The 25,510-nt window shown below is 42.7% G+C and overlaps 2 protein-coding genes across 2 annotated transcripts; one reads left to right on the plus strand and one right to left on the minus strand.

Annotated features, from left to right (window-relative positions):
* Positions 1-4,860: 4,860 nt before the first annotated feature.
* On the plus strand, positions 4,861-10,749 carry LOC128375797 (uncharacterized). Its single transcript, XM_053336213.1, has 6 exons — positions 4,861-4,880; positions 6,108-6,240; positions 7,039-7,643; positions 8,966-9,083; positions 9,761-9,830; positions 10,129-10,749. The coding sequence occupies exons 1-6, from the start codon at positions 4,873-4,875 to the stop codon at positions 10,455-10,457; spliced, it is 1,263 nt and encodes a 420-aa protein (XP_053192188.1). The 5' UTR covers positions 4,861-4,872; the 3' UTR covers positions 10,458-10,749.
* Positions 10,750-15,000: 4,251 nt separating this feature from the next.
* Positions 15,001-24,012, minus strand: LOC128375798 (uncharacterized). The gene is made up of 4 exons (XM_053336215.1): positions 23,275-24,012; positions 22,195-22,392; positions 18,905-19,115; positions 15,001-15,253 (listed from the first exon to the last, which is right to left on the minus strand). Exons 1-4 carry the CDS (start codon positions 23,978-23,980, stop codon positions 15,001-15,003), a joined length of 1,368 nt encoding a protein of 455 aa, XP_053192190.1. The 5' UTR covers positions 23,981-24,012.
* Between the last annotated feature and the right edge of the window lie 1,498 nt (positions 24,013-25,510).

Consider the following 25,510-nt stretch of genomic DNA (forward strand, 5'->3'; position numbering starts at 1 on the left):
CCTTTCTGCTGCAGCTGGGACTGTGTGGTGGCCTTTATGATCCTCCATAGTGCACAGATAACAGATACTCTTCTTATCTGTACGGCAGAATATCTTCATCACCTCATCATGACGAGAGCAGATGTTCTCCTGGAGCTTCTTGGAGGGCTCCACCAGCTTGTGTTTCTTTAATTTGGTAGATTCAAAGTGAGACTGGAGGTGATTCTCACAGTAAGACATCAGACACGTCAGACAGGACTTGAAGGCTTTCAGCTTCCTCCCAGTGCAGACATCACAGGCCACATCTTCAGGTCCAGCATAGCAGTGATCAGCAGGAGCAGCTTGGAGTCCAGTCTTCTTCAGCTGCTCCACTAAAGCTGCTAACATGGTGTTTTTCATTAGGACAGGCCTCGTTGTGAAGGTCTCTCTGCACTGAGGGCAGCTGTAGATCTTCCTCTGATCCTCTCCATCCCAGTGTGTTTTAATACAGCTCATACAGTAGCTGTGTCCACAGGGAATAGTTACCGGATCCTTCAGTAGATCCAGACAGATCGAACAAGAGAAGGATTCTCGGTCCAGCTGATTTTTCTGCGCCATTTCAGCTCTCAGAGGCAACGACTGTCTGAGCTTCATTTCCTGATAAGTCTTATAAGTTTGACCTCTGATCTGATAGGTGAAACAGGTTTGATCTGATCTAAAGCTATGATTATGCAGTGAATGCAACCTGACAGCTCTGCACTGCATCACATGTTGGTTACACCCATCTTGAAACTGTAGATCTGAAGGGAAGGGACAAGAAAATATGATTGCAGAGTGGAGCTTGTTGTGTTTAAAGAACAGAGATTGTCATCAGGACGAAGAGCTGCACTGTGGATTCAAACTGTGATTTACTCATTTACATTGAAGTTAAAAGCTGCTCATTATTTAACACTTTGAACGTGTTTGAAATCATTCAGCTTTACTTTGGGTACAGATGCATGCAGAAATGAAACCATTATTTTAGTATGTTTTTCAATTAAAATAAGAATAATGATGTAAAAGTGATTGTTCCCTCTGATATCACAAATTATGTTGCAGTTGCATATCAGTCAAAATAATTGCCATTAGTTAATTTGGTCTAAATCGTTAAGCTCTCATCCACAGTCTGTCTGAATGGATAAATGATTGAGATCAGATGTGTTCGTCCTGTAACATCCATGTTGCCGTTTGATCCCAGGTAAACTCGATCCTGCAGCAGTTCCACGACAACCAGGGTCACTACGGTCAGGGAATCTGCCAGCGTGAGATCAGTAAGCACTTCTACTGGAGCAGCATGACCCGGGATCTGGCCCGCTGGATCTCCAGCTGCCACACCTGCCTCAACAGGACCAAGAGGAAGTGGCTCCGCTGCAGCGTCTACAACTGCACCAACTGCTGCGGGCCGGTGGAGAGAGGCCTGGGGCTGACCTTCCACAAGTATGAGCCCATTTCTACAGATAATACATGGATATCAATAACGAGACATTTAAAGTCTGTGTAAAGTAAATTTGTTGATTTACTTCTAAACATATTATACATGTTGGAAAATGGTTACAGAAAACATGTGAAAAGGCTGATAACTATGCAGATAGAGCCTTAAACTGTTTCTCAGCGTCTCATTTTTCCTGATTTTCTGAGTCTGCAAAAAACGGCTACTCTGTGACGTAGTGGCGTAACCTTGGTCCCTCCCCTACTATATAAGACTGAGAGTCGGCTCTCCTCAGTGGTTAACCTGCCTAGTGGCCAGTTATTGTTACTACATCTAACACTACTACTACAGTCTACAGTTAGCCAGTTAGCTGAGTTAGCCACCGAGTTAGCCGCCAAGCTAGCAGCAGAAAGAGACATAGCCTCCATGTTTCTGGTAGAGGTGGTGACTTTGATTGACAGGTGATACTTGGTAGGGGGCGGGGCTTCAGCGTTTGGGAGCAGAGACAGAGGCTGATTTTTACACAACTTTTAAGCCTAATTTCATATATTTGGCGATTTTTTTTAATCATTCAAATTTGGCAGGGTGGTTAACAACACACTTTTCTGTGGTATGTCAAACTCAGAACACATATTTATTCTTACTTTACACGGACTTTAAATACAGTCAGATTAGATTAATGATAACTGAGTATATAGATTAAAACTGTGATCCATAAGATTTCTACTACCATCACCACTACCACTACTACTACTACTACTACTACTACTATTACTTCTACTACTGCCTACTGTCTATAATACTTCTTCCATCCTTACCTCCAGGTTTCCTCTTCACAACGCCGCCCTGCTGGCTCAGTGGTTGAAGGCCGTCGGCCGTCACAACTGGCATCCTCGGCTCCGCTCGTCCGTGTGTTCGACTCATTTCACGGAGGACTGCTTCGACCGCAGCGGAGACAAAGTCACCATCCACCCGGACGCTGTGCCGTCACTCCTGGTCCACGACTCAACAGTAAGATTTATTCTCTGCGTCTGATCCTTTTAATATGTAATGAATATCTAAACACTCAGTAGTAGTAAAACCTAGTCTGTTATTCCAAGTACATTTCCTGTTTTAAGTTTTTTTTTGTTTTTTTCTCTATAGGCTCAGTCCAAAAGTCCAAACCAGCCTGCTGCAGTGGAAGAGGTATTTACTCATAATAATAATAATAATAATAAACTTTATTCATGGGGAACCTTTCATTGGGTGATGTAGCTCAAAGTGCTTTGCAAAGAAAAAGAAAAAATTAGCAATGTTGTGCTAAAAAGAACAAAAGAAAAGAAAATATTAATGTAATATGAGATAGTTAATAAGGATAGTAATAATAATGAAAATAGTACATAGTAAAAGTTGATCAGTGTGAAGATGACAGGAAATTAGAAGAGGTAAGTTTTAACTTTCTTTTAAACACATTAAACAAGTTCTGAGTGTGTGAATATGAGGAAATAAAATAAAATATTAAATATTATAGTACAAAAAAATGATCCCATTTCTACTAATGTGGACCAAGTTTATAATATCTAATGAAAGCATCTTAGCTGATCGTATGTCCTGTGTCCTCATCTGTTCCTGTGTGATCAGGCCTATTTCGCTAAGTACGATGCGGTGGAGCGCTACCTCAGCAGACGCACTTATCCTCCTGGACTGAGCTACGTGGAGAAGAACACGTTCAGGAGGTTCTGCAAGAAGTTTGTAATCAAAGGTTTGTATGAGCTGCAAACTCTGAGTATGTTAAAGTAGAGTAGCTGAAAGTTGGATGTTATCAATACATCACAGTAATAAGTCTTAAGTCTTAAGTTTGTTAACCCTCCTGTTGTCCTCGAGTCAAGGAAGGAAGGAAGGGAGGGAGGAAAGAAGAAAGAAAGAAGGAAAGGAGGGAGGAAGGGAGGAAAGGAAAGAAGGAAGGAAAGGAGGGAGGAAGGAAGGACGAAGGAAAGGAGGGAGGGAGGAAGGAAGAAGGAAGGAAAGGAAAGGAGGGAGGAAGGAAGAAGGAAAGGAGGGAGGAAAGAGGAGGAAAGGAAAGAAGGAAGGAAGAAAGGTAGGAATGAAGGACAGAGGAAAGAAAGAGAGAAGGAGGGAGGGAGGAAAGAAGGAAGGGAGGAAGGAAAGGAGGAAGGAATGAAGGAAGGAGGGAAGGAAAAGAAGGAAGGAAGAAAGGTAGGAAAGAAGGACAGAGGAAAGAAAGAAGTAAGGGAGAAAGGAGGGAAGGAAGGAAATGAGGAAAGGAAAGAAGGAAGGAAAGGAGAGAGGAAGAAGGGAAGGAAAGAAAGGGGGATGGAGGAAGTACAGACGGAAGGAAGGAAGGAAAGGAGGAAGGGAGGAAAGAAGAATAAGACAAGCTCAATTTGACCCGGGAGGACGACACAAAGTGTTAACAGTAAGCATCACTTCCTGCCTCCAGAGGATAAGCTCCACATAACGAGGGGCGACCGGGTGCGCTTGGTTCTGAGGAGCAGACAGCAGGTGGAGACGGCGCTGACGGACTACCACAACGAGCTGAACCACCTCGACGCCAACAAGTGTCTCAGACTGCTCAACGAGAGGTGAGACAGGAGCCTGAATGTGTCAGAAATACGTCTGGGTTTGGTGGGTGTAGTTTTTTAAGATACAAGATATAAGACTTATTTATTGGGTTAGGGTTTAGATAGAAGAATAATCTCTCTCTCTCTCTCTCTCTCTCTCTCTCTCTCCCCCTCTCTCTCTCTCTCCCTCTCCCTCTCTCTCTGTCTCTGTCTCTGTCTCCCTCTCTCTCTCTCTCTCTCTCTCTCTCACTCTGTCTCTTTCTCTCTCTCTCTCTCTCTCTCTGTATCTCTCTCTTTCTCTTTCTCTCTCACTCTCTCTCTCTCTCCCTCTCCCTCTCCCTCTCTCTCTCTCTCTTTCTCTCTCTGTCTCACTCTGTTTCTTTCTCTCTCACTCTCTCTCTCTCTGTCTATCTTTCTCTGTGTCTCTCTCTCTCTCTTTCTCTCTCTCTGTCTGTCTGTCTCTGTCTCTTTTTCTCTCTCCCGCTTTCTCTCTCTCTCTCTCCCTCCCACCCCCCCCCCCTCTCTCTCTCTCTCTCTCCCTCTCTCTCTATCTCTCTCTCCCTCTCTCTCTCCCTCTCTCTCTCTCTCTCTCTCTCTCTCTCTCCCTCTCCCTCTCTCTCTCTCTGTCTCTCCCCCCTCTCTCTCCCTCTGTCTCTCTCTTTCTCTCTCTCTGTCTCTCTCTTTCCCTCTCTCTCTCTCTCTCTCTCTATCTCTATCTCTCTCTTCAGGTACTTCTGGAAGACGATGAGGCCGGATGTGGTGCAGTGGATCGACGGCTGCTCTCAGTGCAGCAGGAAGAGGAGGAAGAAGCCCAACGAGCAGATGGAGGGAGGAGGGATGGAGATGCAGCTGGAAGGACTGAGATCACCACAGATACACGAATACATGGACAGGTCACACACACACACTTGTTTTATTATTAGAGCTGCAAAGATTCATTAATTAGTCAATTTACAGAATGTTAATCCTCAACTAATCATTATTTTTTAAGTAGAAATGGAGATAATCTTCAATTCCAGTTTCCCATGTGTGACAATTTGCTGTTTTTTCTTAAATATCTGAAAGTTTTCCTCCTTCTTGTAGTTCCTCTCCTCCTCTTCCTCCTCTTCCTCCTTTTCCTCCTTCCTCTAACCCTAACCCCAACCCTTCTCTTCCTCTTCCTTCTCTTCCTCCTCGTCCTTCTTCTGCTTCCTCTCCTTCTCTTCCTCCTCCTTCTCCTCCTATTCCTCCTCCTCCTTCTCTTCCTCCTCGTCCATCTTCTGCTTCCTCTCCTTCTCTTCCTCATCCTAGTTCCTCTCCTTCTCTTCCTCCTTCTCCTCCTCCTTCTCTTCCTCCTCCTCCTTCTCTTACTTCTCCTCCTTCTTCTTCTTCCCCTTCTTCTCCTTCTCCTCCTCCTTCTCCTGCTTCCTCTCCTCCTCTTCCTCCTCCTTCTCCTCCTCTTCCTCCTCCTCCTTCTCTTCCTCCTCCTCCTTCTTCTACTTCCTCTCCTTCTCTCCCTCCTCCTAGTTCCTTTCCTTCTCTTCCTCCTTCTCCTCCTCCTTCTCTTCCTCCTCCTCCTTCTCTTACTTCTCCTCCTTCTTCTTCTTCCTCTTCTTCTCCTTCTCTTCCTCCTCCTTCTCCCCCTTCTCTTCTTCTTCATCCTTCTTCTAGTCCCTCTCCTCCTCTTCCTCCTTCTTCTCCTCCTTCTCCTCCTCCTCCTCCTTCTGTTCCTCTCCTTCTCCTCCTTCTTTTCCTCCTTCTTCTCCCCCTTCTCCTCCTCCTTCTTCTCTTCCTCCTCATCCTCCTTCTCCTCCTCCGTCTTCTCTTCCTCCTCTTCCTCCTCTTCCTCCTTCCTCTCCTTCTCTTCCTCCTCCTTCATCTTCTCCGCCTCTTTCTCCTCCTTCATCTTCTTCTCCTCATCATTCTTCTTCCTCTTCCTTTCCTCATTCTGCTTCTTCTTCCCCTCCACCGTCTTCTACTTCATCTTCTTCTTCTTTTCCGTCTTGTCTTTCTCCTTCTCTTCCTCTTTTCCTCTCATTTAATAGCCAGATAGATATAGTTGTCAGTTGCAGCCATGATGGTAAACTGTAGTAAAACTAGTAGAAACTGTGCAGCTGCTCACTTTCTCTTCATCTTCACAGTGAGAACGATGACTACTATGACGATGATGATGATGATGGTGGTGGAGGAGGAGGAGGAGATGATGATGATGAAGGTGGAGGCAGTGACGGTGACTCAGAGATGCAGCCAGCAGTCAGTTCAGAGGACAGAGTGGTGAGTGACAACACACACACAGAGACACACACACACACAATCTTCATTTTCTTTGTTTCCTCCTTCTTTTTTCTTCTTCTTGTCTTTTTTCTCCTCTTTCTCCTACTTCTCCTACTTCATCTTCTTCTTTTGTCTTCTTGCTCTCCTTCTCCTCCTCTTTTTTCTTCTCCATCTTTTTCTTCTTTCTTCTTCTTCCTTTCCTTCTCCTCCTTGTTCTTCTTCCTCTCCTTCTTCTCCTCCTCTTTCTTCTTGTCCTCCTCCATCTTTATCTCCTTGCCCTTCTTCTCTTCTTTCTCCTCCTCCTCCTTTTCCATCTTTTTATTCTTTCTTCTTCTTCCTTTTCTTCTCCTCCTCCTCCTGTCCTCCTCTTCTTTCTCCTCCTCCTTCTTCTCCTCTCCTCCTCTTCCTTCTCCTTCTCCTTCTCCTTCTTCGTATCCTTCTCCTCTTCCTTCTTCTCCTCCTCCTGGCTGTCCTCCTCTTCCTTCTTCTCCTTCTTCTTATCCTCCTCCTCTTCCTTCTTCTCCTCCTTCTCTCCTCCTCCTCCTTCTTCTTATCCTCCTCCTCTTCCTTTTCCTCCTCCTCCTGGCTGTCCTCCTCTTCCCTCTCCTCCTCTTCCTCCTCCTCTTCTCTCCCCTCCTCCTCTTCCCTCTCCTCCTCCTCCTCCTCCCCCCTCCTCCTCTACTTACTCTACATGTGTTTCACTTCAGGGTTTTAAACAAACCACCTAACATTTTCAGGTATCTCCTCCTTCATCACTCACCTCATCTTCTCTAATCTTACTACTCTCTGTCCTCCCAGTCTGTGACTCCCGTTAACTCCGAGCCCAGAATCCCGATCCTCCTCCGTCTCAGGACTCCCATCAAACTTCCTCCCAGAACTCAGAACAACCGCTTTGTGACGAGGATCTGGTCCGTGAACAGAGTCAACCCTTCTCAGTCCGAAGCCAAGACGCAGACCAACGGCTCCAAAGTTCCTCCACAGGGTCAAAGCGGAGCCCTGAAACCTGAGCAGGGGGACGAAGAGGAGGAGGAGGAGGAGGAAGAGGAGGTGCAGAAACAGACTCAGGAGCAGGAGATTCAGATTCAACCTGAGGGACTTGAAGGCACCATGACCAAAACACCACTTCCTGCTCCTGATCAACAGAAACCTCAACAAGCCACGAGCAAGTCTCAGCTCCGAAAGACCCAATCGTCGCACTTATCGTCTCAACCTCAGCGCGGTGTCGTTCAGCGGCTGACGAAGAAGAGGAGGAGGGGGGAGCCAGAGGGGGACTCTTCGGCTAAAAGGGGTTCAAGCTGTGGTCTGGAGCCCGTAAAGGCCCCCAGCACCAAACCCTGGCCCGTCTTCACCATCGCTGGCTCTGCTCAGACACAATCAGCCAAATTGTCTTCTGAGGTGAACAGGTACGACCCCGAAGTAGGAGGGAGGAAAGAAAGAAAGAAAGAAAGAAAGAAAGAAAGAAAGAAAAGGGAAGGATGGGAGGGAGGAAGGAAGGAAAGAAAGAAAGGAAGGAAGGAAGGATGGGAGGGAGGGAGGAAGGAAGGAAGGAAGGAAGGAAGAAAGAAAGAAAAGGGAAGGAAGGAAAGAAAGAAAGAAAGGACGGAAGGAAGGATGAAAGGAAGGAAGGAAAGAAAGAAAGTAAGAAACAAACAAACAAACAAGTGTATGTGTCCTGGTCTCCATGGTTACCCAGATTAAATGTAATATTTAGAACAATAGTATTCCATTAGCTTTATTTAATATAAAAGTTATAATGTAAGATCATGCCAAACTAGTTGATATGGTGTTAGGTAGGAAGGAAGGAAGGAAGGAAGGAAGGAAGGAAGGGAGGAAGGATGTAAGATCATGCCAAACTAGTTGATATGGTGTTTTATTGACTATTTACTGTTTTTAACCCTCCTGTTGTCCTCGAGTCAAGGAAGGAAGGAAGGGAGGGAGGGGGTAAGGAAGGGAGGGAGGGAGGGAGGAAGGAAAGGAGGGAGGGAGGGAGGGAGGGAGGGAGGGAGGGAAGGAAGGAAGTAAGGGAGGAAAGGAGGGAGGGAGGGAGGGAGGAAGGAAGGAAGAAGGGAAAGGAAGGAAGGAAGGAAGAAGGGAAAGGAAAGAAGGAAGGGAGGAAGGAATAAGGAAGGAAGGCGGGAGGGAGGGAGGGAGGAAAGAGAGAAGGAGAGAGGGAGGAAAGGAGGAAGGAAGGAAGAAGGGGTAGGAAGGAAGGAAAGGAGGAAGGAAGAAGGAAGGAAAGAAGGAAGGAGGGAAGAAAGAGGGATGGAGGAAGTACAGACGGAAGGAAGGGAGGGAGGAAAGAAGAAACAGGCGGGGTCAATTTGACCCGGGAGGACGACACAAGGGTTAAGCAAGTTGAATTATTTGGTACAAAGTTTTTATGGTTACACCACTTAGACATTTTTACCATAATCCTCTAATATATTCTCTCACATTTTATTATGATTTTAGTTACATTTGAGTACTGGTTCATGCTTTTATTTTGAAGGTACTGGGCAGTTTGGGCACAGGTAGGCAAGAGAGGCGACTGATTGTGTTCTGTCTGTTTGTGAGAGTATTACTACATAAAGCTCGCGTATGTGTGTGTGTGTGTGTGTGTGTGTGTGTGTGTGTGTGTGTGTGTGTGTGTGTGTGTGTGTGTGTGTGTGTGTGTGTGTGTGTGTGTGCGTGCGTGCGTGTGTGCGCGTGTGTGTGTGTGTGTGTGCGTGTGTGTGTGTGTGAGCAGTGCTGCTTCCAGTCGGAGGCCCAAGAGGCTTCAGGCCCGGACGGTGATCCAGCAGTGCAGTCAGGCCAAAGTCAAGATCAGACCGGCGCTGGACGGAGCCGACGCTCAGTGGGCCGAGGTTTGTCCGTCTGTCTGTTAGTTTGTTCTTTTTGTGTTAAAGTGTCACAATCTGGTGATAAGGAGGGAGAGATGCTGATTTTCAAAGGTTAAACAAAGTCAATTATTAACCCTTTCATACAGTTCAGGGTTAAATTTGATCTACTTTTACATTTTGAGAGCTTTAAAAACACCATATACACATTTCCTCTAGGTGGACCTTTCCTAATATGAGCCTGAATATACAAAAACATGGAAATTAAAAGCATCTTCTTTTTATTTTTGTACAGCTAATATACATTTTACCTGTTTATTACAAAATTCAGAATACACTGTCTGCTCTCTGACGGCCTATTTAGGGATAAATCAACCATTTATTAAGGACTGAATTGGTATAGAGACTAATTATGAGTCAGAATATGAACAGTATGTAAGGGTTAAGTAAAATTATGCTGGGAACATGAGGAGGAGCCACAGTGTCTTAATTATAACTAAAATAGATCTAAAGATGCACCTGAATAAGGGAAGTCTGTCTGTCTTTCAGCAGGTATTGGATTACAGTGAAATTTGGTTTTAAAAAAATACAATAGCTCCTTTTAATATGCACAACTGTCCTGTCATTTATCAATTCATCAGTTATTGGTGTAATAATTCCTTTCATGTAGTAACAGTTTCTCTTTATTTAACGTCTGTCCTCAGATCCATGAGGGGATCGTTGTGTATGTTTGTTTCTTCCACGGAGCCACAGAGGACGTCACGTTTGAAATGGGTAATTTTTCTGTCTTTTTACTCTGGAAACTGATATTTAGATGTAAATTAGAGCAAAAAAATATGTGTTTTTTATGGATTTGCATTGAAATGTGCTCCTGATTTTGCAATTTGGCAATAGAAACTAAAATAAATAGTCTTAAAAGCACATTATTTGAGTTGTTTTATGGCAAAGAAGTTCATTTTTAGTCCTTTTTAAACTTATTTATTGTTCATTGTTTGAATTTTTTCTGGTATTTTAGAGTTTTTTTTGTCTTAGTGAAACATTTTCTAACTTTCATGCATCATCTCCTCAACAGCAAACAGTCTGATGACCACAAAATTCTTCCGTAAAGACTCGGGACACACGGTCTCCGTTCTGGACCTTCCCGGCAGCGTGTTACTGATCCCTCAGGAGTCTCTGATCGGGGAGCTGGTGCCCAGGAGACGGATGCAGTATAAAGGCGGCTGTGAGCTGTGGTGGGGCGCACAGCTGTTCTCCAACCTCGTCTCCTCCTGCAGGGAGTTCATGTCCGAGTCGGCGAAGTGCACCAAGGCGGGGGTGAAGGTGGAGCAGGGCGTCTACGGACAGAAACAAGAGATCGTCCTGAACTCAACGGAGCCGCTGACGGTCCTGCTCGAGTTCTGAGCTCCGTCAAAGAGTCCGACCTGGACTTCAACTAACTGGACTTTATTTTGGACTTTTCTTTTACCTTCTGATGAAAGAGTGGGTTCTTTTCTTTTTTTTTTTAAGTCTGTCTTAATACAACACTTAAAAACCTTTTTATGTACTGTAATTTCCTACTCTCCATACTGACCCTGAAGCTCTCTCTGGGGTTAAATCCACAGACCTCGCTCCTCCAAAGCTGTTCCTTAAAAGGTCGCTGAGTGAACCCGTTCTTTCAAAGTAAGACAGCGACAGTACGATGTTAAATAAAACCCGACAGTGTTGTTTAAATAGCGTAGAAGACTTTATGTTCATTGTTAATATTGTATAGCTGAAAGAACCAAACTGAACTTTGGTATTAAATAATTATTTCTTGAAAAGGTGTGGACGTTGAATTTATTGAAGCCTTTCCTTAACCTTCCTGTTGTCCTCCCGGGTCAAATTGACCCCGTCTGTTTTGACTGTTCCTTCCTTCCTTCTTTCCGTCCTTACTCCCTCCTTCCTTCTCTCCTTCCTCCCTCCTCCTTTCCTCCCTCCTTCCAACCTTTCCCCCTTCCTTCTTTCCTCTGTCCTTTCTTTCCTCCCTCCCTCCCTTTTTTAAAATCTCATTTTAATGTTGCAAGCCTTTTTGTCCCTTCTACTCCCCCGTAGACGGCTCCTCTAGCTGTAGCGCTATGCTTTGAAGTGGCCTCCTGCAGTAAACCTACCGCGCTGATGGAAAGTAAGAGAGCTACTGGACTTTTGAACGGCTTGTTTAACTTTAAAACACTTGCAGACGCTTCAGTTGACAAGTCAAAAGTAAAATGCAACCTGTGTCAAACGGAGTTTAACTACCACCGGAGTACGTGGAGTTTGAGTTAGCACCTCCACGCTAAACACCCAGGTGCAGCCAAGCCAGCCTCAGCTCCACCAAAGGACCATTTTGGAGTGTGGGAGTCGCAGCAGAGCCGTGATTGATTCCCAGTTAAGACACTCTGGTAAGAAATGCTTTACATTATGGGCTTAAAACTGCCTTCAAATGGAAAATAACAGGATTTTAAACATGCAATTCAAAACGTGATTAATTGCGATTAACTGGAAATTCTGCCATTAAAAAAATTCATCGTTTGACAGCCCTAAAATAAATATATAAAACCTAGAAGTGATAGTTTTCACTTGGTTTAATGTATCAAATCGCAGTTTCCAATCAAGAATTCAAGACATGAGGAAAGAAGAAATAAAAGGAATTGGGATTTAAAGCCAATGAATCTGAGAAGAAGAAACACACAAACACACTTTTAATGAATTCATGAGCAGAATGAACTTCAACTAGTCAACTCATCAACAACCGTTCAGTCAACATTTATCAATATGATCAATATGTGATACTTCGTCAAACTCACTGACATGACAGGAAGGACATAAAGAATTAAATCACACAGCACAATTCAGTCGTTCTAATTTCACAAAATGTCAATAAAATAAAAGTTTGTCCAGCATTGTGACCCTGTATGGTTTCCCTTAAACTCTTAATTATCACATTTTCCAGATCCTAACAAGTGCAAAGGGGTTTAGCTACATTTAAATAAAATACTGACATGAGTCTTTGAAATAAAATAAAAGCAAATTACATTTTTTATCTTTATATATATTAGAGAAATTAAACTCAAGTACAATAAACTGAAGCAAATATATAACTTGGAAATGTTTCTGGACGACATCATTTAAACCAGGGGTGTCAAACATGCGGCCCGTGGGCCAGAACCGGCCCGCCGAGGGGTCCAATTCGGCCCACTTTCCTTCCTTCCTTCCTTCCTTCCTTCCACTTGTCCTTCCTTCCTTCTCCTTTTCCTTACTCCCTTCCTTCCTTCCTTCCGTCCTTCCTCCCATCCTTCCATCTTTCCTTCCTTCTCCTTTTCCTTCCTCCCTTTCATCTTTCCTTCCTTCCACTTGTCCGTCCTTCCTTTCTTCTCCTTTTCCCTCCTCCCTTCTCCTTTTCCTTCCTTCTTTCCTTCCTTCCTGCCTTCCTTTTTTTCTTTCCTTCCTTCCATCCTTCCTTCTGTGCTTCCTTCCTTCCTTCCTTCCTTTTGTGCTTCCTTCCTTCCTTCCGTCCTTCCTTTCTATGGTCCGGCCCACATTATATAAAATTGGGAGGTTTGTGGCCCTTCAATGAAAATGAGTTTGACACCTCTGATTTAAACCAAACGTTGAGGAAACTTCAAACAAACACACAGCTGTAAAAACATATTAATAATAAAACACTATCACAGTTTAAATGCTGGCTGACTTAAATCATGTAGAAAAAAAAAACATTATTCACCCTGATCTCCTGAAAACTGACTCAGGTGTTTTTTACTGGCTTTTATTTTCCAATTTCACTTATTTCCCCAGTTAATAGAAACTCAAAAAATGTATGTTGACCTTTTTCTCTATAAATAATAAACGTCATAAATTCAGTATAACATTCATTTCCACAGACTTAGCTCTATAAGTGCAACAACAGAATAAAGACAATTAATTCTAATATTATCCGATTAATCGTTTCAGTCATTTTTTGAGCATTTGCATATTAAAAAAAGAAAAGTAGCTCCATATTATTTCTTCTTCATTCAACACACAACTCAGCTGACTCGAGGGTAAGCCTACTTCTGCTCTGCTAACCAGGTAAACTTAGATTTTGGCATTCCCTTTACTAACCTATTAATTGAAGAAAGAATAAAATCAGTAATATAAATAATCATTACCTTAAGTCATGAAAAACTTAAAAACTCGCCACTCTGATGCTCTCAGTTTCTCTTTTGAAGACAGAAATATAAGTTTGAGTCATAAATTAATTATATTTTGGCTTTTTTTCTCCATCAGCATTAGAGTTTAGTGTTTAAATATGTTTTAATGAGTGTATAAATCACCTGAACATAAGAATTGCTGTTATTTTGTTACCTTAGGATGAGCCTTTATATCTACAATGAGTGGGTTGGTAGCCCAAAACGGAAAGAAGTAACACTGGATCGGATCTTGAGAGGAGCTATTGTGTTTTAACAGCCACTGCACGCTTGGAAGAGAAGGGTGGGGGTATTTAATATGATGCAATATCCAATCTCACCACTAGATGTCACTAAATCCTACAAACTACTCCTTTAAACTTCCTGTAAAACACGTCACAAAGAAAAAGCCGACTGACGTGTGAAAGCCTGGAAGAATTCAGACTTCATATTCTACCACCGAAATGTTGTTTTTGATCAAGAGTTGAGCTTTGTAGTCGAGTATGAAGGGTTCATTAACAGCTACTTAAGCGCAGTAGTCACTTCCAGCCACTAGGTGGAGCTCTAAGCTTCTGTAAACCACCTCCACTCACCTTGTGTTGAAGTTAATCTGACACTGAGTTCATTTTTACTGCTGCCGTCATCTACTTTGAATCAGTAAGTTAGCATGCTAGCTCGCTGACTGGATGCAGACGAGGACAAACTCACAGAAAGTAAAAGATAATGTTGAAATATGTGGAGCAGAGTTGAGCTATCGTGGTTCCACATGGACAAAAAGCTGCTGTCTGCTGAGACGGTTACTAAGGGAGACGGACCTTGACGTTGACGTACCAAACTAGTACGTCAACGTCTCAGAGAGAAAACTAACGTCAAATCTCTCATTGCTAACATGACTAAAGGAAATGCTCAACGTTGTCTATGACGGGGAGAAAAAAATCCATGCTGTTATATTTTTAATTGATGTGTTTTTGTAAAGAAATTAAGGCTGATTATCATTTAAATTAATACAAGTCTTCACAGTTAAGGCTTGTTGTTTGTTTAGCATGCAGTGACTATAATGACTAGTCGTCGGTTGTACTCAGTATTATAATTACAATGACTAGGACTATATATATCTGCCGTGTAACAATGTCATGTTTTCTTCATTTTAAAAAGGAAAGAAACCTGTGCGATTTTAACTAAATTACTTTATGAGCACACAGCGGGTGTTTCCTTGATTGTAATTAATATATTTAGGTTTGTCCAATATCCATAAATCTCCCTGAAATGTTTGTCTAAAGTTGCTGCCTCTGTTTGTAGCTGTAATCTGAGTTTCAGTTATTACAGACACACTGAACGTCTCCTCGAGTCGAGCTGAGATGTTTAGCCTCCAAAACCTCCAAACCCACAGGACTTCTGGGAAATGATGTTTGTTAAAGGGTAACCAAAAAAAAACCCTAACATAAATATTAACCAAACTAAATGAAATGTTTTGTCATCTTTATATTAACTCTCTTACATCTGGAAAACAACATAGAAGTCTAGTCTTTATTAGTCTCTTTATATTCAGGCTCTTTTCTCATAAGATTTCGGATTTTTTTAAACCTTCATTTCATCTTATTTAAACGTCTGCCTTCGTTCTGGTTCTCATCAGCAGCTGTTATCACCTTCATCCTCCAGCGAGTCTCTCCGTCTGTTCCCGACCTGTAACCGCGTCCTCGTCTCACTTCAGGACGAAACAAATACTTTCCTGGTTTACAGCTTCTTCGTCTTCTTCTTCTTCATCCTCCTCCTCCTCCTCCTCTTCAGTCCCCCTCCCACACGCAGTCGCACTCCCGCAGCGGGTTTCTCTGCCGCATGGTGGTGATGACATTGATCCTGTTTTCGGAGAGCTCTCTCAGCTGGTTGATGAGCTCCTGGACGCCGGGGCTGGGCCATGGGTGACCGTTCAGATAGTCCCTCAGGATGAAGGAGCGCTCCACCAGCAGCTCCAGCTGGACCAGGTGACGCAGCCGGTGGAGGCTCAGCAGGTCTTTCTCTGGCTCCCGACGGAAAAACCTGAGAAACAACAGAGGAGGATTTTTACTGCATGAATACAACATCAAACTAGGGCGATATTAAAAAAATCTCACATCCCGAACAATACAGCACATCTTAAAACGAAGAGTAAATAGTTGGCTCTCATTTTAACTTAATCCTTTATAGGACACTCATTGAAAGGAAGGATGGAAGGAAGGAAGGACGGAGGAAAGAAGGAAGGTAGGGGGAGGAAAGAAAGAAAGAAGGAAGGAAGGAAGAAGAAAGGGGGATGGAGGAAGGAAAGGGAGGAGAGAAGGAGGGAGGGAGGAAGAACAGATGGAAGGAAGGAAAGGAAGGACGGAGGAAGGAAAGAAGGAAGGGAGGAGAGAAGGAGGGAGGGAGAAAGGAAGGAAGGAAAGAAGGAAGGAAGGAAAGAAGGAAGGGAGGAGAGAAGGAGGGAGGGAGGAAGGACAGATGGAAGGAAGGAAGGACGGAGGAAATAAGGAACGAGGGAGGGAGAAAGGAAAAGAGGAAGGGAAGAAAGAAGGCAGGGAGGAAGGAAAGAAGGAAGGAAGGATGCAAGGAAGGAAGGAAGGAAAGGAAGAAGGAAGGAAGGAAGAAGAAAGGGGGATGGAGGAAAGAAAGAAAGAAGGAGGGAGGGAGGAAGAACAGATGGAAGGAAGGAAAGGAAGGACGGAGGAAGGAAAGAAGGAAGGGAGGAGAGAAGGAGGGAGGGAGAAAGGAAGGAAGGAAAGAAGGAAGGGAGGAGAGAAGGAGGGAGGGAGGAAGGACAGATGGAAGGAAGGAAGGACGGAGGAAATAAGGAACGAGTGAGGGAGAAAGGAAAAGAGGAAGGGAAGAAAGAAGGCAGGGAGGAAGGAAAGAAGGAAGGAAGGATGCAAGGAAGGAAGGAAGGAAAGGAAGGAAGGACGGAGGAAAAATGGAAGGTAGGGGGAGGAAAGAAAGAAAGAAGGAGGGAGGGAGGAAGGGAAGAAAGAAGGAAGGAAGGAAGAAGAAAGGGGGATGGAGGAAGGAAAGAAGGAAGGGAGGAGAGAAAGAGGGAGGGAGGGAGGAAGGAAGGACAGATGGAAGGAAGGAAGGACGGAGGAAGGAAAGAAGGAAGGGAGGAGAGAAGGAGGGAGGGAGGAAGGAAGGAAGGACAGATGGAAGGAAGGAAAGGAAGGAAGGACGGAGGAAATAAGGAACGAGGGAGGGAGAAAGGAAAATGAATCGCCAATCACTTCAACTTCAAACGTTTTGAAATGTGATTTATTTATTTTTTCTAGGCCTCTATGACAGTAAACTTAATACTCTATGATAGTAAACTTAATATATTTGAGTTGTGGACAAAATAAGACATCCGAGGACGTCATCTTGAGCTTTAGGAAACAGTGATCAACTGTTATAACTATTTTCTGTCATTTAAAAAAGACCAAAAGACTCATCATAAGATTTAACCAAGAAAATAATCCAACATACTCAACGCTGAAAATGAAGATACGTATATAAACCTGACAATTGATACAAAGCATTTAACCCTTTATTGGGCAAATAATTATATTTGGTAACTTCTGTAAATATCCCAAAATATCCTTCCTTCCTTCCTTCCTTCCTTCCTTTTTTTCCTCCTATCCTTCCTTCCTTTCCTTCCTCCCTGCCTTCTTTCTTCCCTTCCTCTTTTCCTTTCTCCCTCCCTCGTTCCTTATTTCCTCCGTCCTTCCTTCCTTCCTTTCCTTCCTTCCATCTGTTCTTCCTCCCTCCCTCCTTCTCTCCTCCCTTCCTTATTTCCTCTGTCCTTCCTTCCTTTCCTTCCTTCCATCTATCCTTCCTCCCTTCCTCCTTCTCTCCTCCCTTCCTTCTTTCCTTTCTCCGTCCTTCCTTCCTTCCTTCCATCTGTTCTTCCTCCCTTCCTCCTTCTCTCCTCCCTTCCTTCTTTCCTTCCTCCATCCTCCTTTCTTCTTCCTTCCTTCCTTCTTTCTTCCCTTCCTCCCTCCCTCCTCTCTTTCTTTCCTCCCCCCTACCTTCCTTCCTTCCTTCTTTCCTCCGTCCTTCCTTCCTTTCCTTCCCTTCCTTCCTTCCCTTCCTTCCTTCCTTCCTTCCTCCCTTCCTTCTTCCCTTCCTTTCAATGAGTGTCCTATAAAGGGTTAAACCAGGGATGTCAAACATGCGGCCCGTGGGCCAGATCCGGCCCGCCGAGGGTTCCAGTCCGGCCCACTTTCCTTATTCCTCCCTTCCATCCATCCATCTTCCCTTCCTTCCTTTCTGTCTTATTTTTCTTCCTTCCTTCTTTCCTTCCATCTGTCCTTCCTTCCTTCCTTCCTTCCTTTCTGTCTTCTTTTTCTTCCTTCCTTCTTTCCTTCCACCTGTCCTTCCTTCCTTCCTTCCTTCCTTTCTGTCTTCTTTTTCTTCCTTCCTTCTTTCCTTCCATCTGTCCTTCCTTCCTTTCTTCCATCTGTCCTTCCTTCCTTTCTGTCTTCTTTTTCTTCCTTCTTTCCTTCCTTCCTGTCTTATTTTCCTTCCTTCCTTCTCCTCCTTCTTTTCTTTCCTTCCTTCCTTCTCTCTGTCCTTCCTTCTTTCCTTCTATCTGTCCTTCCTTCCTTCCTTCCTTCCTTTCTGTCTTCTTTTTCTTCCTTCCTTCTTTCCTTCCATCTGTCCTTCCTTCCTTCCTTCCATCTGTCCTTCCTTCCTTTCTGTCTTCTTTTTCTTCCTTCCTTCTTTCCTTCCATCTGTCCTTCCTTCCTTACTTCCATCTGTCCTTCCTTCCTTTCTGTCTTCTTTTTCTTCCTTCCTTCTTTCCTTCCATCTGTCCTTCCTTCCTTCCTTCCTTCCATCTGTCCTTCCTTCCTTCCTTCCTTCCTTCCTTTCTGTCTTCTTTTTCTTCCTTCCTTCTTTCCTTCCATCTGTCCTTCCTTCCTTCCTTCTATCTGTCCTTCCTTCCTTTCTGTCTTCTTTTTCTTCCTTCCTTCTTTCCTTCCATCTGTCCTTCCTTCCTTCCTTCCATCTGTCCTTCCTTCCTTTCTGTCTTCTTTTTCTTCCTTCTTTCCTTCCTTCCTGTCATATTTTCCTCCCTTCCCTCTCCTCCTTCTTTTCCTTCCTTCCTTCCTTCTCTCTGTCCTTCCTTCTTTCCTTCTATCTGTCCTTCCTCCCTGTCTTCCTTCCTTCCTTCCTTCCTTCCTTCCATCTTTTTAATGATCCGGCCCACGTGAGATTAAATTGGGCAGTACTTGGCCCTTGAATGAAAATGAGTTAAACTCTACATGATCACATTTCAAGCTGTTTTCACGTGTAGAGCTGCAACTAAACGATTCTTCCATCTTACTGGTTAATCTCCCAATTACTATTTAGTTGAGTCAGCCTAGAAACCAGTGAATGCTTGTGTCCACCTGCTGAATTCAAGTCCAATATTCACTCTTTTTTACTCTCTACCAACTCCTGAGGAACATATCTGACTCTTTAAGCTGCTAAATGCTATGATGCACAATTGCGGATTAAGAAGAAATATGTCACAGAAAGCAGAATTAAACTAAATTGTGCAGCATTACTGGACTTCAGAGGCACAGTGAGCTCTCTGTGGTTTGGTTGTTTGTCTGGATAATGGAGCCACCAGTTTGACTCTCTGGTGTGAGTTTTCAGTATTTTGAGTAGAATAAAAGCTCAGCAGTAAACCCCTTTTTAACCCTTCCCGCTCACCGTATCCTGAGGGTCCTGAGTTGAGGGAACAGCATGGGGATCCGTCTGCAGAGGCTGCCGCTGGACCGGTTCTGCTCGATGTCGAGGTGCTCCAGCGCCGGGACTTTGGGCGCGATGGAGTCCATGTCCTTCAGCGTGATGGCCACACGCAGAGTCAGCCGGGTCACGCTGGACGGGATCGAGGTCGTGTAGGCGGCGAGAGCGTTACCACCTGAGAGGAGACGAGAGAGACGAGCTTATCTGGAGCATGTTTCATACACAGGGACAATTCAAGGTCTTTTATATTATGCATTAAAACAATTCAAAAGTAAAACAATTAAACTATTTCATACAGGCTGATAATAAGACAGAACAAATGACAACATGAAGAAAAGGAATAAAAACAGAAAATATGAATGATAAAAAATATAATAATGATTTAGGATTTATAATAAAATATCATAAAATAAAAAATATTATTTATTAAAGTTAGAATAAAAATTAGGTTAAAAATCAATAAGTAGATACAAATATAGAATGATAGACAAATACACACAAGAGAAAATAAGAATGATAAAAATGTAAAAAAAAATAAAATTAGAGAATATTAAAATAAATAAATAATAATAAGAGAAAAAGTTAAAATAGATTAAAAAGACAAAAGTAAAATGAAATCAAAGAGATAAAGATTGATAAAAGATTGAAGATTAAAACTAGGCTTAAAAAAAGGAGATTAAGAGAAAAAAGAAACATGAGAGGAGACGAGAAAGACCAGCTTATCTGGAGCATGTTTCATACACAGGGACAATTCAAGGTCCTTTATATTATGCATTAAAACAATTAAACTATTTATATCGCAGCTTTCATTCAGGTTAATGTAGTATTTCAAAGTGCTTCACAGCTGATTGACAAGCTGATGATAAGACAGAAAAGGAATAAAAAGTGAAAATAAGTGATAAAAATGTAATAATCATTTAGGATTTATAATAAAAAATTAAAAGACAAAACGTTTATTAAAAGTTAGAATAAAAATTAGGTTAAAAAAACAGGAATAAAATCAATAAGTAGATACAAATATAGAATAATAGACGAATACACACAAGAGAAAATAAGAATGATAAAAATGTTTTTAAAAATTAAATAAAGTAAAATAAATTAGAGAATATTAAAATAAATAAATAATAAGAGAAAAAAGTGTATTAAAAGTTAGAGTTAGAACTAGGTTAAAATAGATTAAAAAGACAAAAGTAAGATGAAATCAAAGAGATAAAGATTAATAAAAGATTGAAGATTAAAACTAGGTTTAAAAAAAGAGATTAAGAGGAAAAAAAGAAACATGAATAAAATCAATAAACTTAATTAAACTTATATTCGAACAATACACTCAATTGTATCAGTGAGACTCCCTCGACAGCAGGAAACCTTCAGACTATAGACTCACCCTGACAGCTCTGATTCTGATTCCCACCAGCCAGACGATGACACGGCCGTGTAAAACGTTGAAAAGTTTATTTTCCTAGTTTTTGAGTTTATATCTCGAGGAAAACTTGCACGACATAAACACAATGCAACAGCTTCCTAAGACATTTTAATGATGATGTTTCTTAACCCTCCTGTTGTGTTCGAGTCAAGGATGGAAGGGAGGAAGGAAGGGAGGGAGGGAGGGAGGGAGGAAGGAGGGAAGGAAGGGAGTAAAGGAAAGAAGGAAGGAAGGGAGTAAAGGAAAGAAGGCAGGGAGGAAGGAAGGACGGAGGAAAGAAGTAAGTAAGTAAGGAAGGTAGGGGGGAGGGAGGGAGGAAAGAAGGAAAGAAGGAAGGGAGGAAAGAGAAGAACAAAGAGAGGAAGGTAGGGTGGAGGAAGGACAGAAGGAAGGAAGAAAGAGGGATGGAGGAAGGAAAGAGAGAAGGAGAGAGGAAGGACAGACGGAAGGAAGGAAGGAAGGAAGGAAGGAACTGTCAAAACAGATGGGTCATTTTGACCCGGGAGGACGACAGGAAGTTTAAACTGCAAAACAGATTGATGCGTTTGATGTCTTTAATGTTTGACTATTGTACATTGATTATATTTTACATCACATGAACAAGGGGGGGGGGGGGGGGGGATGTGTAGTAGAGAAATAATATTCATTATAGTTTCATGTCCACTTTAGTCTTCTTGAAAGGAAACCTGTACTCTTTGCTCTCCTTCCTCTCTCCTCTCTACTCCTCCTCCTCCTCCTCTCTCCCCTCTCCTTCCTCTCTCTCTCCTCCTCTTCCTCTCCTTCCTCTCTCTCTCTCCTCCTCTTCCTCCTCCTCCTCTCTCTCCTCTCCTTCCTCTCTCTCCTCTCCTCTTCCTCCTCCTCCTCTCTATCCTCTCCTTCCTCTCTCTCTCCTCCTCTTCCTCTCCTTCCTCTCTCTCCTCTCCTTCCTCTCTCATCTCCTCTCCCTCTCCTCTATCCTTCCTTTCTCTCCTCTCTACTAACCGGTCGAGGCAGATGTTCTCCCACTCTGAGTCTGGTTCTGAGGTTACTTCCTGTTAAAAGGGAGTTTTTTTTCTCTCTACTGTGTCTCATGTGGGAATGTTGGGTCTCTTTAAAGTTAAAACCTGAAGAGTTCGGTTTAGAACCTGCTCTATGTGTAAAGAGCCTTGAGATAACTCTGTTGTGATTTGGCGCTATACAAATAAAGACTGATTGATTGATTGATTTGCATGTCTCGGTGTAAACAGTGTGTCTCATAGTGTGTGAAAGTGCTGCAGACTGAGCTCCCACTCAGGCTCTGATAAGACACCTGTGAGGCCTTGATATGTTGGTATGTCTCAGTATAACAAGCTGATTCTCGGAGCGGTGTGGGATGAGTGGACAGAGATTATAACTTTGTTTTTTTTTAGTTAGACAATCAGTTCTCTGTTCATTACCTTGTACAAGATTTATTAAAATACTAGTTTGTGATTTAAATTCATTTACTGGACTCATGATTTTCTCTCTCCATTACAAATGATAATAATAAAATAACGTAATTAAAGTAGGACAGAATTACAAATGCATTAAAGCATTAAAATGCAAATTTAAAAAGAATAGAAAACTTTTATAGAGTGGAACAGACATAAATATGTAAAGGGTAAAGATGTAAAAAAAAAGAGAAAGTATAGTTCAGTTTTTTAAAAGGTATAGTTCAGGACTTTGTCTCCCCCTTCTGGCAGCGAGAGGAATTACAAAAACAGTGTCGACATGCTTTACCTCAGAGGCTTAATAAAGAAATTTAAAATAACACACACACACACACACACACATATATATTTAAAAGTATGATATAAAACTCTGCCAGACTCACCAATGATGGTCAGAGTTTCCAGCTGGCTCAGAGGACTCAGCCAGGACCCGAGGCGACACTCCAGACCTTCTCTGATGTACCTGTAGCGGATGGTGAGCGACCGCAGCGACGACAGGCTCCTCAGGGCGTTTTCAGACAGGATGGTTTCTGGGTAATCCACCAGCTCCAGACTGGTCAGCGCCGGGCCTCCGTACACTCCTGAGGAACCAAAGAGGAAGGCTGATTTTAACTTATCACTGATGTTTTGTATCAGTGTGTTTGAAATGAGAGCACAGAAGCTGATGAGTTTATCTTTCAACTATTGAACATCCTGCTGAATGTTGAGTATTTATTTGGGTCACAAAATTTAATGGATCTTTATTTAAAAATGAACATTAAGTGTGTTTTTCTTGCTGTAATGATTCCTCCTGTTCATTCTGACCATTAGAAGATCACTCCGTACAATGGAAGTGAAGGAGGACTAAATCCACAGTCCTCCTTCTGTGGAAACATGGATTTAAACATTGATCTGAAGCTAATATGAAGCTTCAGCGTCCAAATGAGTCAAATCTTCATCTTCTATGTTTCAACGTTACAGTGTTTTTAGTAGCAAAGTATTTTTGTTACTATACTTCCACCACAGCTCAACAGGAAACACTAAGAGGGAGTTTGACGCTAAAAAGACTGTAAATGTGTCAGATATCACTTGATATGACTAACTCACACTGTTACCATAGTAACTATAATAACTATAGTAACTCACACTGATGAAGCTCAATAGAAGCTGATCATCTACTATGACTGTGTGACACACTGTGGATTCAGTCCTCCATCACTGAACATTGAAAGCACATTTGAAGGTTTTAATAGTCAGGAGGAATGATTGTGAGCTGTGCATCCATCCTTTAAGTATCATTTTGAGGTACTTGAACTTTACTTGAGTATTTCCATGTGATGCTACTTTATATTTTCCACTCCACTACATTTATATTTGACAGCTTTAGTTAGGCCTACTTCTCGGGTGAAGATTTGACACAATGGATAATATGACAAGCTTTTAAACTACAACACAGTCTCTGGGCAGCAGGTGTACCGGCTGACCTGGCTGCTCCGGGTCCGGGGGGCTCAGGTAGTCATCGGGCAGCGGGTCCCGGGGTTCCCCCTTCATGCCCCAGGACAGATGCCTGAGCTTCTGCAGGTTCAGCATCAGGTGATGGAAGACCTCTCTGGGCACCGGCCGCACCGTGTCCAGCCCGTATCCCTCCCCCTGCTGATGGAAGAGCAGGTGCTGCAGGTTCACCAGGTGAGACACGGCGTGGATGAACTCCACCGTGCACGGCAGCCTCACGTTGCACACGCTCAGGTGCGTGAGCCGTTCCTGCAGCTGCTCGGTCAGACCCAAACTCAGCATGGGCTCATCCCAGGTGGCGTTACGCACCCCGAAGTCTCTCAACTCGGGGAAGCGTGCCAAGTTATCCAGGTACTTCTGCTTGTACTGCCTCCCTCCATCCACGAACACGACGGCGGTGAGAGACGGGAGGAAAGTAACGAGCCTGCGCCACTCTTTACGCCGCAGATGCCTCACCATCACCCGGGTCAACCTGCGTCGGCACAGCGTGTCCCAGAAGCCGTAGGTGTAGCGGCGCAGGTTGGACAGCAGCACCGTGTGCTCCCTCCAGAGGGGCGGGTGGTCGATCAGCTCCTTCATGGAGCGGCAGGAGCTGCGGACGGAGTGCCGGTCCTCCACATTTAGGAAGCTGAACACGTAGACCCAAAGTTCAGGAGGAAGCTGCGGCACCTGCTCCATCTGACCCAGCACGGCTGCTTCTGCACACACACACCCACCCAGTGGTGCAGCAGTGGTGTTTTATGAAGTCTTCAAAAAAAAAAAAAAAAAAAAAAAAGAATAATAATAATACTGCCTACACACTCAAGGCTTAAAGGAGGGGTGTCAAACTCATTTTCGTTTCATGAGCCACAAACAGCTCAATCTGATCTCAAGTGAGCCGGACCAGTAAAACCATTACATAATAACCTATAAATGAGGGCTGGGCGATATAGATAAAAATCAAATATCACAATATTTTTTAACCAAATACCTCGATATCAATATCGCAACAATATTGTAGGGATGAATATTAGTGATTTCACAATAAAAATGTTGATAAATAAACAACAGTAATTTGGATATAATGACAAAGTGGTAGCTAGAACAGTCTGGTAAGTTCAGAAAATTACTTAATTTTACAGAAATGCAGGCTTTAAAAACCAGGAAAAGAAATACTTCTGCAGTATCACGATATTACGATATCAAACTTATGAGACGATATATAGTCTCTTATCACGATAACGATATTATATCGATATATAGCCCTACTATAAATGCTAACTTTACTATAATAAACCATCTGTTTACAAACAAATGAACAGCCTGAGATGTGTTAAGAAAAAATTGTGTAATTTCAACAATATTATGTCTCAGTTTGTTTGTTATTCAGATTAAGCTGCTGATTGACAATATGTTTGCACAATGTTCAATATATCAATGTTTTAAATATGACAACAACATGTATTCTGATCAGGACGGAAAAAAACATCTGAAACAGCAGAAAAAAAATTGGAATTACTTTTCTATTCTTTCAATTTTCATACTTTGCAAATGTATCCAGTGGGCCGGATTGGATCCACAAGCCTTATGTTTGACACCTCTGGTTTAAAGTTTGCCAGATAAGGAAACTAGCCTATAGCTAATCAGTTACAAAAATTACCAACAATAATAGTAATAATAATAATAATAATAATGTGTGCTGTATGTTTCCTTCTTCATACACACACATTACACCAAATGACTTACAACATATTAGTTTATTTTAATTACACAATGTTAAATATGTAGTTACGTTCATGCAACAAGTCCAAAATAATCACAACAGACGGCGCTGCCATTAAAACATAAAATAAACACCAGTGTAATTACTGCATTGCTTCTTTTCTCATAAACACAAATCAAAGACCAAGAGTCACACACACACACACACACACACACGTTACACACACATTGTATAGCCTGAGCACAATGTTAAATAAGTCCAGTAATAATCAGAGCTGAGCAGACGGCGCTGCCATAATAAAAGAAACACCAGAGTAATTTACGTTTGAGGTTTTGCTTTTCATCAGGTTATTACTCCACAACAGTCAAATGAATCGCATCAAAGGGTCACACTGGTTGCAGCTCTCCTTCTCCTGTCTTCTTTTCTTCTGCTACTTATCATCATTATTATTATTATTATCTTTTTTATTTTTTAATCATGTTGAAAGAAGTGGACCCTCACAGCCG

The sequence above is a fragment of the Scomber japonicus genome, chromosome 16 (genome assembly GCF_027409825.1).
Source record: "Scomber japonicus isolate fScoJap1 chromosome 16, fScoJap1.pri, whole genome shotgun sequence".
NCBI classification, from domain to species: domain Eukaryota; kingdom Metazoa; phylum Chordata; class Actinopteri; order Scombriformes; family Scombridae; genus Scomber; species Scomber japonicus.

Bases quoted from the DNA above. Each gene is read 5' to 3' on its own strand.
- LOC128375798 (XM_053336215.1), bottom strand. From the start codon at position 23,980: ATGGAGCAGGTGCCGCAGCTTCCTCCTGAACTTTGGGTCTACGTGTTC. The intron at 22,393-23,274 runs GTCAGCCGGTAC...TTGGTTCCTCAG, and splicing joins CCCGGACCCGGAGCAGCCAG to GAGTGTACGGAGGCCCGGCG. The intron at 15,254-18,904 runs GTGAGCGGGAAG...GTTGTTTCTCAG, and splicing joins CTCAGGACCCTCAGGATACG to GTTTTTCCGTCGGGAGCCAG.
- LOC128375797 (XM_053336213.1), top strand. The intron at 6,241-7,038 runs GTGAGTGACAAC...CTGTCCTCCCAG, and splicing joins TCAGTTCAGAGGACAGAGTG to TCTGTGACTCCCGTTAACTC. The intron at 7,644-8,965 runs GTACGACCCCGA...GTGTGTGAGCAG, and splicing joins TTGTCTTCTGAGGTGAACAG to TGCTGCTTCCAGTCGGAGGC.